The following is a 15,175-nucleotide window of genomic DNA, read 5'->3' on the forward strand; positions in this document are numbered from 1 at the left end:
AAATACTTTGTCTTTCACTTCTCACAGGCAATACATATCAGCTGTTCAAGACAAAGAGAAGACAACACCAACACCCAACATCATTATTTCATCTTATACTTGGTCTTGCACTTCTCACGGGCAATACATATCAGCTGGTCAAGCCAAAGATAAGACACCACCACCACCATCATTATTTCAAACTAATACTTGGTCTTGCACTTCTCACGGGCAATACATATCAGCTGTTCAAGACATAGAGAAGACAACACCAACATCATTATTTCAAACTAATACTTGGTCTAGCTCTTCTCACGGGCAATAAATATCAGCTGGTCAAGACAAAGATAAGACACCACCGCCACCAACATCATTATTTCAAACAAATACTTGGTCTTGCACTTCTCACGAGCAATACATATCAGCTGGTCAAGCCAAAGATAAGACACCACCACCACCAACATCATTATTTCAAACAAATACTTGGTTTTGCACTTCTCACAGGCCATGCATATCAGCTGGTCAAGCCAAAGATAAGACACCATCGCCACCTACATCATTATTGCAAACTAATACTTTGTCTTGCACTTCTCACGGGCAATAGGTATCAGCTGTTCAAGCCAAAGATAAGATACCACCACCACCAACATCATTATTTCTATCAAATACTTGGTCTTGCACTTCTTACGGGCCATACATATCAGCTGTTTAATACAAAGAAGGACAACACCAACACCAACATCCTTAATTTCAAACTTATACTTGGTCTTGCACTTCTCACAGGCAATACATATCAGCTGGAGAAGCCAAAGATAAGACACAACCACCACCAATATCATTATTTCAAACTAATACTTGGTCTTGCACTTCTCACGGGCTATGCATATCAGCTGTTCAAGACGAAGAGAAGACAACACCAACACCAACATCATTATTTCAAACTTATACTAGGACTTGCACTTCTCACGGGCAATACATATCAGCTGGTCAAGCCAAAGATAAGACACCACCGCCACCAACATCATTATTTCAAACAAATACTTGGTCTTGCACTTCTCACAGGCAATACATATCAGCCGGTCAAGCCAAACATAAGACACCACCACCACCAACATCATTATTTCAAACAAATACTTGGTTTTGCACTTTTCACAGGCCATACATATCAGTTGGTCAAGCCAAAGATAAGACACCACATCCACCAACATCATTATTTCAAACTAAAACTTGGTCTTGCACTTCTCACGGGCAATAGGTATCAGCTGTTCAAGACAAAGAGAAGACAACACCAACACCAACATCATTATTTCAAACTAATACTTAGTCTTGCACTTCTCACGGGCAATAGGTATCAGCTGTTCAAGCCAAAGATAAGACACCACCACCACTAACATCATTATTTCTAACAAATACTTGGTCTTGCACTTCTCACAGCCAATACATATCAGCTGTTCAAGACAAAGAGAAGACAACACGAACACCAACATCATTATTTCAAACTTATACTTGGTCTTGCACTTCTCACGGGCAATACATATCAGCTGGTCAATCCAAAGATAAGACACCACCACCACCAACATCATTATTTCAATCGAATACGCACTCACGGGCAATAGATATCAGCTGTTCAAGACAATTATATAAGACACAACCACCACTAACATCATTATTTCTAACAAATACTTTTTCTTGTACTTCTCCCGGGCCATACATATTAACTGGTCATATTTTTTGTATAATTGTTTTTCAAACTCAAAATTACAAACAACTGAAGTTATACTTTAAATTTACTTTCATTATTGAAATAATTTATATATGTAGCTTATGCACCCATATTGTTCATCTCAGATTGCATCATATCATTAAAATCTGTTGAAAAATCTGTAAATGTTCAATAAAGCCTTTTTTGGAGAAAATGATGCTCAAATTAACCCATACATGACCAGTGTCTGATCAAAATTTTATCTGATAACAACCATATCTCACCCTTGAATGTGCTTTATGGCAGAACAAAACGGGGTTTAGAAACCATATATCACTAGGGGGTGTTGGTAATAACAGATAAGAATTTATGATGCCCCATGACAGGTAATTTTTGGTACTAGTAGAATACATTGCAGAAAGTGTACCTTGTCATAATTTATATCTGTTAATTAATCTTAGGGATACAACTGCGAAATGATTTTTATTAACTTAATAAGATATAATTATACATATGCCCAAATCATAACTAAAAATAAATGGAATTTCCAATGAAAAATGTCATGTTATTACTGCAAGTGGTAGTTAGTTAGTCATTACAGGATTATAACTGTTTAAAACTCTCATTTATATACATTATTTCATAAATTAAAGGTTATAAATATCAGTTATATTTCAGAATGGTAATGTGTGCACATCAATTCCCACATAAATGTTCAATAAAAACAAAGCAGAATTTGCATAAAGCTTTTTTTACAGGTATTCAAAAGAATATGGTCAAATTAGCTCATGTAGTTCATATGTATCAAAATAATAATATTGCTTTGGTGAATCCCACCAGTAGAATGATTGTAAACTAGTAAGCATACATGAAATCACACGTGTACATTTGAATGCTATCCTGGGCAGGTAAAATGAAACATTTAATTAAGTGTTGTTATTTATTGGTTTTCCAACATGTTTTAATTATATACTTGCTGTACACAAATACAAAGTTGGTTGTGCTGTGTAAAATTTAGGCAGCATATAGAAAATCAACCTTCACAAATTAAACTAAAAGCATCTTAGTCATTTAAGTTTAATTGTCCACATGTTACTTCTTTATGTTTTCTCATTTGAGTTTGTGAATGAGACAATTATTGTATTTTTTAATTGTAGCTATTAATATTCATTGCTTATAAAAAGTGGATACACACTCCTTAAGAATTTTCTCCAGACTTCTCCAAGTTCAAATACAAAATGCCTTCATAAAAACAAGAGCTCACAGATTGTGGCAATGTCGTTTTTCCAAAAGGTTGGCTCAGACTAAAATAGAAAAAAAGAAGTATACCGGTATACCCTAATGACTCAAACCAAAAGAATAGATTCGTTAATGAGTAATCATCCTTTGTCATAAGTAAAATTATAATCATTAGAAACACAAAAAACCTGATTTTTCAATGTGTTTTTATTTTTTCAATAGTATTTCAGCACTTCACATATGTACAAAATGTGACATGCATGATGCAATTAAACAATTAGGTGATAGCTTTTTAATCCTAAGGATGCTTGATCAAGCCTTGTTATTGTTCATGTACATTTGAATAGGTTTTCCAAAAAAATATTTATACATATCAGCAGTTCAAGCCAAATAAAAGACACCACCGCCACCAACATCATTATTTCAAACTAATACTTGGTCTTGCACTTCTCACAGGCAATAGGTATCAGCTGTTCAAGCCAATTATATAAGACACAACCATCACCAACATCATTATTTCTAACAAATACTTGGTCTTGAACTTCTCACGGGCAATACATATCAGCTGGTCAAGCCAAAGATAAGACACCACCAACATCATTATTTCAAACTTATACTTGGTCTTGCACTTCTCACAGGCGATAAATATCAGCTAGTCAAGCCAAAGATAAGACACCACCACTACCAACATCATTATTTCAAAATTATTCTTGGTCTTGCACTTCTCACGGGCAATACATATCCGCTGTTCAAGCCAAATAAAAGACACCATCGCCACCAACATCATTATTTCTAACAAATACTTGGTCTTGCACTTCTCAAGGGCAATAGGTATCAGCTGTTCAAACCAATTATATAAGACACGACCACCACCAACATCATTATTTCTTACAAATACTTGGTCTTGAACTTCTCACGGGCAATACATATCAGCTGGTCAAGCCAAAGATAAGACACCACCAACATCATTATTTCAAACTTATACTTGGTCTTGCACTTCTCACAGGCGATAAATATCAGCTGGTCAAGCCAAAGACCACCACTACCAACATCATTATTTCAAAATTATTCATGGTCTTGCACTTCTCACAGGCAATACATATCCACTGTTCAAGCCAAATATATAGAGGATATTTGTAAGATTCGATGGAATATCGGTTTTATTTCACAAGTGATCATATAAAATAATATTTTCACGAGTGGCGCAGCCACGAGTGAAAATATGTTATCTTTTATGATCACGAGTGAAATAAAGTCAATATTCCATCGAATCCAACAAATTTTCTTTTTATTTTATGCTTTTTACACCGTTTATTTACAATGTAAAAGAGTTTAACTGGATAATATTTGATGGATTTATGACGTCATTTCGTCGAAAAAATTACGTCATTTCACAGTAAAACAGTGAAAAATATCGATATTTTTCAGTGTTATTTTTTTACTGTTTGAAACAATGAAATATCACTTTTATTTCACTGATATTTCTCTATAAACCACCGGAAAGCATAAAATAAAAGACACCACCGCCACCAACATCATTATTTCAAACAAATACTTGGTTTTGCACTTCTCACAGGCTATACATATCAGCTGTTCAAGACAAAGAGAAGACAACACCGCCACCAACATCATTATTTCTAACAAAAACTTGGTCTTGCACTTCTCACGAGCAAAACATATCAGCTGGTCAAGCCAAAGATACGACACCACCGCCACCAACATCATTATTGCAAACTAATACTTGGTCTTGCACTTCTCACAGGCCATACATATCAGCTGTTCAAGACAAAGAGAAGACACCACCAACATCATTATTACAAACTAACACTTGGTCTTGCACTTCTCACGGGCAATAGGTATCAGCTGTTCAAGCCAATTATATAAGACACGACCACCACCAACATCATTATTTCTAACAAATACTTGGTCTTATACATATCAGCTGGTCAAGCCAAAGATAAGACAACACCACTACCAACATCATTATTTCAAAATTATTCTTGGTCTTGCACTTCTCACGGGCAATACATATCCGCTGTTCAAGCCAAAGATAAGACACCACCGCCACCAACATCATTATTTCAAACAAATACTTGGTTTTTCACTTCTCACAGGCCATACATATCAGCTGGTCAAGCCTAAGATAAGACACCATCACCACCAACATCATTATTTCAAACAAATACTTGGTCTTGCACTTCTCATGGGCAAAACGTAACAGCTGTTCAAGCCAATAATATGAGACACAACCACCACCAATATCACTATTTCTCACAAATACTTGATCTTGCACTTCTCTTGGGCAAAACATATCAGCTGGTCAAGCCAAAAATAAGACACCAACACCTCCAACATGATTACATCAAACAAATACTTGGTCTTGCACTGCTCATGGGCCATACTTATCAGCTGGTCAAGCCAAATATAAGAAACAACTACAACCAATTTCATGATTTTAGACAATTACCTGGTTTAGCGCTTCTCATGGGCATTACGTATCAGCTGGTCAAGCCTCACATAAGACACAACCTCAATCAACATCATGATTTTATTAATTACTTGGTCTTGCACTTCTCATAGGTAATACGTATCCGCTGTTCAAGCCAAATATAAGATACGGCTACCACCAACATCATTATCAGACAATTACTTGGTCTGGCACATTTCTAATGATAGTAAGTATCAGTTGATCAAGCACAATTTAAAACAAAACCACCATCATCCTTAATTCAGGCAATAACTTGGTCTTGCACTTCTGATCCGCAATAAGCATCAGCAGGTCAAGCCAAATATAAGTCACAACCACAACCAACATAACTTTATTTCAGACAATTACTTGGTCTTGAACTTCTCGGGGGCAATTTGTATCAGCTAGTCAAGCCAAATATAAGACAGAACCACCAACATCAATATGTCCAACAAATAATTGGTTTTGCATTTCTCACTGGCAATTCCTATCAGCTGGTCAAGCCAAAGATAAATTATTTGGTATTGCACTTCTCACTGGCAATAAGTATAAGATGGTTATGGCAAATGTAAGACACAACCACAACCAATTTTATTTTTTAGACAAATGATTGTTCTTGCATTTCTCACATGCAATAAGTAGTAGTTTTTTAAGCCAAATATAAGACACAACCACCACCAATATCATTATTTCAGACAATTACTTGGTTTTGCACTTCTCGGGGGCAATTATTATCAGCTGGTAATGCCAGTCTGTAAGTTGGTTTTCCAAATCTAAAAGGCAAATATTTTTGCAAGCCATGAAAAATATAATACACCGCTACTAAGTTACCAACATCATTACTTGATTTCAGTCAATATTAAAGTGAGTCTAACATGAATCAAATGTAATTATATATTATAATTAATGTATTACTAGATATAGACAATACGTACAGGACATCACCACAATTAAAATTTGAAACAAAATTTTGGGAATATAAAACATGAGAAAAAGCTAGAAATAACCATTAAAAATATATAATATTTCAAACACCAGCACAATTATTTTGGTTAATAACTTGATGAATGATGAAAGAACTGTAAATGTATTACACAATAAAACAATATTCACTTTTTGATTCCTATATCTTAAGTAAATTTGGCAGGTTTAAAAAAAAATTAATTTACGAAGATAACAAAACATTATAATTCAATCTAAACACTTACAGATACTTAATACCTTAAGAATTAACCATATTTTCCACATATAAGCGTTCACAGAATGTGTGATATTTAAACGTTTTAAGTATACTTGAGGTAACACTTCAGTTCAAACATATTCATAAAAATTTGGGTCCGGTTGTAAGCACATTGATTTTTCAACAGTGACTGTTTTAACCCGTGAGGCCGTTTTACCTCGGGACTGTTTTCATTTTAACCAGTAATAATTTTCACCATTAAATGTCCGGAAATAACGACAATCAGAACAGTAGTTTTTTGCAGTCTTGATGTAAAAAGTCATTTTGTACTTTTAATATTAACAAAACTACTACAAATTCAAATTAAATAAGTGCTACTTCCATCGGACATCGGTCTTAATGTTTTCACGGTCAGCGGGTTTGTAATTCTCTCGGGGGTAACGTGAGAAATGCAAGACTTTCGGTTTATCTTAAGAAATTCACGGTCTTGCAATTCTCACGCTACACTGGAACTACCCGACCGATTGTATACATATGGCAGTAATGTAGTAACGGCAAGGTATATATATACTGATGGAAGTGCCGTCACGGTATATAAACCATGCTGAATTTCAGGAACACGTTGATCATATTTACTTTAAGAAGCTACAAGTCAGTTGTTATTGAAACTATTTTTTTGGCTTCCCAACCTTGTGTATCACAATACTCAATAATTAACTTGTAATAAAGTGTTGCATAATATAGGAACACCTTCAGAGGGCAGTGGAGAATTGTGTCCGCTCAAAACATATTTATTTGGATCATCAAGCAAATTGGTGATAATATTTATTGGCATAATATCTCAGTCAAGTTCAATACTCAGACACATAGCTTGCAGAAATTCTTATGTATGGTCCTTGAATGCTTAAAAATGCTTTAATTTACATAGTCTTCTCTCCAATTATTTTTGAGGTCTTGTAGGAATAATAACTCAACCCAATTTGGTAACGAACCAGATCGCTTGAAGCACTTCTGAATTACGGCCTTTAAATTGTCAAAATATGGTTTAATTTATATTGTCCACTCAATTGACGTCAAAAGTTTACATCTGATCATCATAAAACTTTGGTGTAATGTTTGTACTTAATGTTTGTACCAAGTTTGATATAAAACGCCAGATCAATTAAAGAAAATTAGAACCAATCGCTTTTGAATGTTTAACAACTTCCTGTTCACAACGTATAATTATAGCCATACAGGCAAACTCCCAGCACCCACCTTCGCCATGGCGGCCATGTTTTTCAAAGGACCGCAACCATTGTCGAAATCGGTCGAGATATATCCTAAGCAAAAATATTCTGAGCAAGGTCCATAAGGATTGGACAAAAACTGTGAGTCTCAAGAAGATTTAATCATAGCGATCTAAGGAGCTGCCACGCCCTCCGATTGCCATGCTATCAAGATACCAGAACCATATTTCAAATGCTCTTTTGAGCAAGTTTAATGAAGATTGAACAAAACGTGACTGCACAATGTTTTACTTCAGCCATATAGAGAAAACTGTCCCACCCTGAAGACAATTTTGTTAATGGATCGGAACTCAGCCGGGATATTAGAACAAATGCTATGGGTAAGTTCCATGACAAATTGAAAAAAAACGACTTCTAGATTGTTCCCAAGGATTTCCTTTAGCAACAAAAGTTAAAGTGCCCGGTCGCCAAGTTTTTCAACAGAACGTAACCATTTATAATTCAATTGCCAGCTCTGAAATATTTTAAGCCTATCATTATTGAACTTACATTCTGTGCAAACATTTAACAACAGATAAATACAAGCTTAATATATAATGTTACCCAGAACTTTAAACAGACCTATTTAGTGAACATTTGGTACTATCATTAGTTTTTTTTATAATTTAAATAAATAGAACGATATTGCATTAAGTTTGTTGTTCTACCAGCTAAAACTTATAACATAATCAGCTTAAAGGTTATACTTAAAGACTGACAAACAAAGACCGACAAACGTAATTTGAACTTAGAACAGGCCAGTCAATATATAACAAGCTTGACAATTGACCTTTCGACAGCCGATTGATTGACAGGCTTATTAACCAATCAGATTACAGCATAGATTAGGCCCGTTACTATCCGCCATTTTGTCCGTCAAACTCGCCGTTGTCCGACACATAAGCTTATACGTAATTCTGTGTTTTAAACAAAGAAAATGGTTGAAAGGTGCTGTTATGGCACTTGTTATTCAGACACAAGGTATCCAGAACGGTTAAAAGATGGAAGTACTTTTTTTCCGTTCCCTCAACCGGGTACTAATCTTGAAAAATTCAAACGTTGGATTCGTCTTTGTGGTCGTCCACACGAACAGCTTAATCTCAACATATTAAGCGATCGCCCGAAAGCAAAACACAGTCGTTATAATAAGATACTACGCGAAAATAGAAAATGTAAGTTTTGCAACGGACACGTTATAAAAAAGAGTATAACTTTGTACTTGTTTATCCTCTATATAGACAAATTAGAAAGGAACATTTAAAACCATTTTTCAAAGGTGGCCAACGTTAAATAAATTTGGCATTCTAATGCAGTCGGCAAATAAATAAGACATTATAAACTTTGCTAGATTTTTTTAATGCTAATGAAATGCGTAATAATAAAGACAATCAGTTATTATTTTTAATAATATCACATAGAATAAAACATTTTTTATTTCTTTCGGTTTAAGTCTTCCAAATTTAATGTAAGTTAAGAAACTATTTTAAAATGCGCAAGTAATTATCAATAGGGGCCAATAAGTGTCATTTTACACCATATGTGGGCTTTCTACTAATCCGTTATCAAAACAGATGCCGCAAACTGTGAATGACCCTTTGAAAACCCGGTCTGATTAGCGAGTTTTTTTGTACATGAAAATTCTTTCAACTTCTTATATTTTAAATATTGCAGAAGATAGTTTACGAGGAAATAATAATATATAATAATATATTGTGTATGTTACTTTTTTGACGACTTTGACTATGTTTTACGATTATAACAATGCTCATGGGTCATTTTGACCAAACGCATTGTAGATATGTGTTATATCGGATTTCAATAAAAACGTTCTTCGTCTTCTATTATAATAAATTTACTTACCTGTGCCACATTTGCGATGTTGCCATCGGTTGCAAAAATTAACGGCTTTTAATTAAAAAACTGAAACATCTATTACTCAAGGAAAAATATTGTGACTAACGAACAATTCATACTGTATGCGATAATTGGCGATAATTGTGCCGACTTTGATGATAAATTTAACGGCTTTTAAGTAGACTAATAAAAAAGTTTTGACTATTTAATAGATATGATAATTATATTCAGCACCACTATTCAATGATAATAAAAACTATTGTATGGCCTTTCTGGTATACCATGAGGCCTTTTTGGTTCACTTATGCGGCCGATTCGCGTAGCCATTTTTATGACGGACTTCGGCGGAGTGACCCCCCTTGAAATCGGTGGGCGTGGCTTCACTCTCGCTGTCGAAAGGTCAATTGTACCATGTTTTATTATTTAAAACGCCACGTTTAACACACAATCAATCCACTTTATATTTATCATTTGTTCTTCCAGGTGAAACTCTTTTGTCCCTTCTTGAAAGCCTTGTTTCTCATGCTCTGAAATAATTTGTTTATAGACACTCAATAACAATTGTACCAAACACAACATAAATTCTATAATACATTCAAATTGGAAATTATATAAAAATAATGATATAAAACTTATGAAAATAACAACAGTTTCATGTTTAAAAATATAATATACCAATGAAAATAGATGAAACATAACAGCGCTTTTAGTCTGTATTGCATTTAAAGTTTTTAACTTTAGTGTAGTGTATTTGTCTATTCATTCAAATAAAAGAAATCTTATTGATGAGTGCATACATATTTTTCCCAACACAAGAGAACATTCCAAGTATAAAGACCTGGGATGACATGTGTGTTAAATGATGACACATATTCAATACAAAACTGAAATATACTCAATCCACAAATTGATTTTACCTAAACTTTACATATGTTTGAATGTGGATATTTTGAAATGTATGAATATATTTAAGTTAACTCTTCTGTTTGTTTCGCAAGTTTATTTGTAACCATCTACAGATCTTCACTAGCAAATATAGGAATGATTTAACTAGTTCCATATTGTATGTGTCTTAACCGTAACTGTGACAGTTTGGCACGACGTTAATGACAGTAATTTTAGTAACTTATTTGTTTATTTAATTCATGCTATTTTAACACAATTTACATGTTACAAATAAATGACAAAACATGTGTTTATTTAACTCAAAATATATGTTTTGTTTACCTTTCCCTTTCCTGTGTCTTTACTGTGTGGGTTATAGTAGTCACCACCCTTTGCCTTTTTGCCAGAATCTGTAAAATAGGAAAGATATATCTGTAAAATGGGGGAGAGAAATTTATCAAATACGGGAGAGAAGTCTGAACAAGCATTATATTATTTTTTGTTCAAATGTCTTACTAGAGCCTGAGAACTAGAGGGATTTTTAAACACAATCTTTGACAGCATTACATTTTAAATTTCACATTTCTTACTCTAGTGTGTATAATAGGCAAAATGTTAAAACAAGACATGTTCATTAGCATATGAATTCAAATGTAAAATACATATGAAAAATTGTCATCTAAGTTATCGCCATTTACACATACAGTGTGCTATCTTTACACATTGTTTAGTTTTGCAGAATACAAAACTTGCAAATGCAGGTACCTAGTCTGAAATAAGTAGTTCAAAGTAATAGATTACTAGAATGTCTAACCATGTAGGGCTGCTTTGTTATTTACTCACATACATTTAAATAGTGATATGCTGCAAAAACAATCACTTATCTTAATTTTCAATGTTTGTGTTTAATTTAGTTTAAACCTATTTATTTTTGGCTCAAATGCAACTATCCTCCGGCTTATTGAAACGCTCTCGAGTCAGTTTCCTGGGCCTATAACCATACTTGGTGCCTTTGTGAAAGATCTTCAGAATATTCCCCCAGTGGGGATTGAACCCCTGACCTCCTGATCACTAAGCAGACACCATATCCATTACACCACGGTGAATGATTGTGTTTAATTAGGCTTAGAAATAAAATTGCTTTGAATATAATCACTCATTGGCCTATTTGGTGAAAAGTCAAGCCTCAACTGCAAGACTAACATACCTTCTATAAGACTCTTTGCACCCTGTGTATAGTCGTATGGTTTAAACTCCTCCTTAACAATCTCCACATCACTACCACTACTACTGTCAATTTCAATAGTAACCGAAGAAGTAAAAGCTTCCTCTTGTTTCTTTCCTCCATTTTTACTTTGGCTCTTATTCTTTTCCTGTTGCTCCATTTTATCTTTATCCCCGTTTCCAGTCTCCGGCTTTTTTAACTTTGAATGTGAACCACTGGTTCCTGATTTCTCAGACTTCTTCAACTGTTCACTCTGGTATTGCTTAAACGTTTTAATAGGTTTTTTAGACTGTTCTACAACCACTGGTTTTTCATCCTCTGGGTTCTCTCCAAGAGCAAGCTCACTTTCTTCTTGTAATTTTCGAATGTTTGACAAATGTTCCTGAACACTCTGTATGATGTCTATATCTCTATTCCTGTTTTTCTTCTTCTTGGACTTTGATGGCATCTACAAAGGAGACAATAATACATGATGTGTGAAATTTTGCTGAATATAAGCAAAAGTTACTTAAACAGATATTAAAAGGAGAGGAAACTAAAACATTTAACAAGGATTAACTCTGATAATAGTACAAAAGTTCAACTGAACATCTGTTATAGTTCCAGACAAAGAATAGACCCTTACCGGACAAAGGCCATAAAATGGGACAAAATTGTCACAAAACCAGGTTTTTAATTTGAAAAAAAAGTCTGATTAAGGGAGACAAGTCAAACTGAACTGATTGTTTAAAATTAACCCCCTTTGTTTCAAAATAAATTTACTTTTAGTCATGGCGACCTTGACCTTGGAGATATTGATGTAATTCTATCGTGCGACACACCGTCCAATGATGGTGAACAAATGTGCCAAATGATTTTAAAATCTCAAAATGAAAGACAAGCTTGTTACCCCCGCCCGCCCGCCAGCCCGCCCACCTGCCCGCTGACATTCGGCAATCTAATAACCATTTTTTTCCTTCGGAAACCTGGTTAAAAATAGTTCTGATTTGAAACAAACAATTTTCTGTTTACCTGGAAACGCAAAGGAATCTCGATATCCTGAGGTAATGCCTTCTTATCATCCTCAGAGACCTCAATGGCTTCCCCTTCGTCATTAAACTTGATGTGCTTGCTGTTAGTAACCTGGTGGAGGTCTGTACGTGACCGCTTGGATGGAGGAGCTGAAACCAGAACTGAAGCTTACTAATAAAGAACAACAATTAATGATACAGAGCTACAGCTAATGATACAGAATTGTAGCTTACTGATACAGAACTGCTGCTTACTGATACAGAACTGCAGCTTACTGATACAGAACTGCAGCTTACTGATAAGTAACTGCGGATTAGATCATTACTGATACAGAACTGAAGCTTACTGATACAGAACTGCAGATTACTGATACAGAACTGCAGATTAGATCATTACTAGTTTTTTCCCAGGAGGGCAAAGGGGCATGGCGCATTACTTTCGAAAAGGGCATTTTAGGGCGCAGTTTAGGCAAAAAAGGGCAAAAACGTTCCCTGAATACCTGAATTACGGGGAAACATGTAATCGCATCAGAAGCAGTTGTGGAAAAAATAACATATAAAAAAGCACATTTAATGGTAATAGATGTATTTAACTTACTATGATTTATATTAATATATTTACCTTGCTATGTACATTTAAGTTTCATGCTGTTTCAATAAACTGTACAGCACGACAAACATAATAAAGCAATATATGCATATGAACGTGATTATACACATATCCACTAACATATAAATGAAACCATGTTTGTCTTATCCCATTTTCTAACAATAATCTCCACATATGTTTAAAATAACATTGCGAGTAAATTGATCGCTAACAATATGCAAACACTCGTTTCTGTGACATACATCCACCGAGTAGATTACAAATAAATAAATAATAGTGTTGCTATCTAAAACATTTTTATGCATCGTTGATTATCACAGACATTTTATTAATTCCTGCTTAATGTATAATCTCCATCGTTAATTCGATTGTTTACGACGTTATTTGCCATTTTTGCCGAGTCACAATTTACTTCTGTATAGTCCGCCATGTTGATAAAAGACGAAAACGATAATGAATAAATTTGTTTGTGATTTTAAATGTAACAAGAGGGCCTGAAAGGCCCAAGGTATCCCCCGCAACATATGCTTTGTTTGAGGATGGGTGCAAATTGGACGAATGAACATAATGATAGATGGACTGACGGAGGACAATAACACAAAACTAAGACAAAGGAAGGTTCTTAAGCCTTCACAATTTATTTAGGTCCGGACACAAAAGTGCCGGACGGACAACGCCAAAACAATATCCCTCCGCCTCTGGCGCGGGAATATATTCATACCAAGTTTCAAAGAAATCCGCCAAAGCGCTTCCAAGATATGGCTCCGGACACAAAAATGCCTATAGTAAAAAGCATTTTTTCAAGATACAAAGGGCCATAAGTCTGTTTTTAACAGATGGTGTACAATGCCATTTGGCGTGCATCATCCTCTTATGCATTATATACTCATACCAAGTTTAAATGAAATCCTTCAAAGCACTTCCAAGATATGGCTCCGGACACAAAAGTGCCTATAGTAAAAAGCATTTTTTCAAGATACAAAGGGCCATAAGTCTGTTTTTAACAGATGGTGTACAATGCCATTTGGCGTGCATCATCCTCTTATGCATATATATACTCATACCAAGTTTCAATGAAATCCGCCAAAGAACTTCCAAGTTATGGCTCCGGACACTAAAAAGCATTTATTCAAGATACAAAGGGCCATAAGTCTGTTTTTAACAGATGGTGTACAATGCCATTTGGCGTGCATCATCCTCTTATGCATATATATACTCATACCAAGTTTAAATGAAATCCACCAAAGAACTTCCAAGATATGGCTCCGGACACAAAAGTGCCGGACGGACGGACGGACAGCCGGCCGGACGGACGGACGGACAACGCCAAAACAATATCCCTCCGCCTCTGGCGGGGGATAATAATGCGTAAAAATATATGTTTTGATATAACTGAATAATGCATGCGATGCACAATTGCCATGAGAATAACATCCAGTTTTTCATCAAAAGTCTCCGAAGTAATGATTTTATCGTATAGGAGTACACATTGCAGAGCTTAAAGTGCGCCTGGTATAACATAGCCTCCGGCATTATCGATTGATACTGACACGGGGTTATTCACGCATGACTAATTCACAGCTTTGGAGCAGTCATTTAGACCAACCTATAAATCGAGCACTGTTATAGATTAAATCTGCTCAATTAATATAGTCGATTAGACGTGACGTCTCTCGAGTAAATCAAGCACAGTCGGAGCGTCACAGACAATCAAGGAAGCTGATTTTTGCGGACCAAGTTAGATCGTAAGGCAATA

At 35.0% G+C, this 15,175-nt stretch overlaps 3 protein-coding genes across 3 annotated transcripts in view; all 3 read right to left on the reverse strand.

Moving 5' to 3' along the window:
- The window catches only part of LOC127881120 (exosome component 10-like), a 164,127-nt gene that overhangs the window by 136,260 nt on the left and 12,692 nt on the right, over nucleotides 1-15,175 (reverse strand). The window lies entirely within an intron of this gene.
- LOC127881122 (uncharacterized) overlaps nucleotides 1-15,175 on the reverse strand; it is a 73,717-nt gene that overhangs the window by 16,420 nt on the left and 42,122 nt on the right. The window lies entirely within an intron of this gene.
- LOC127881129 (uncharacterized) lies at nucleotides 10,092-11,997 on the reverse strand. Its single transcript, XM_052428825.1, has 3 exons — nucleotides 11,782-11,997; nucleotides 10,917-10,984; nucleotides 10,092-10,216 (listed from the first exon to the last, which is right to left on the reverse strand). The coding sequence occupies exons 1-3, from the start codon at nucleotides 11,957-11,959 to the stop codon at nucleotides 10,157-10,159; spliced, it is 306 nt and encodes a 101-aa protein (XP_052284785.1). The 5' UTR covers nucleotides 11,960-11,997; the 3' UTR covers nucleotides 10,092-10,156.

Source organism: Dreissena polymorpha, chromosome 5 (genome assembly GCF_020536995.1).
Source record: "Dreissena polymorpha isolate Duluth1 chromosome 5, UMN_Dpol_1.0, whole genome shotgun sequence".
In the NCBI taxonomy this organism is placed as follows: domain Eukaryota; kingdom Metazoa; phylum Mollusca; class Bivalvia; order Myida; family Dreissenidae; genus Dreissena; species Dreissena polymorpha.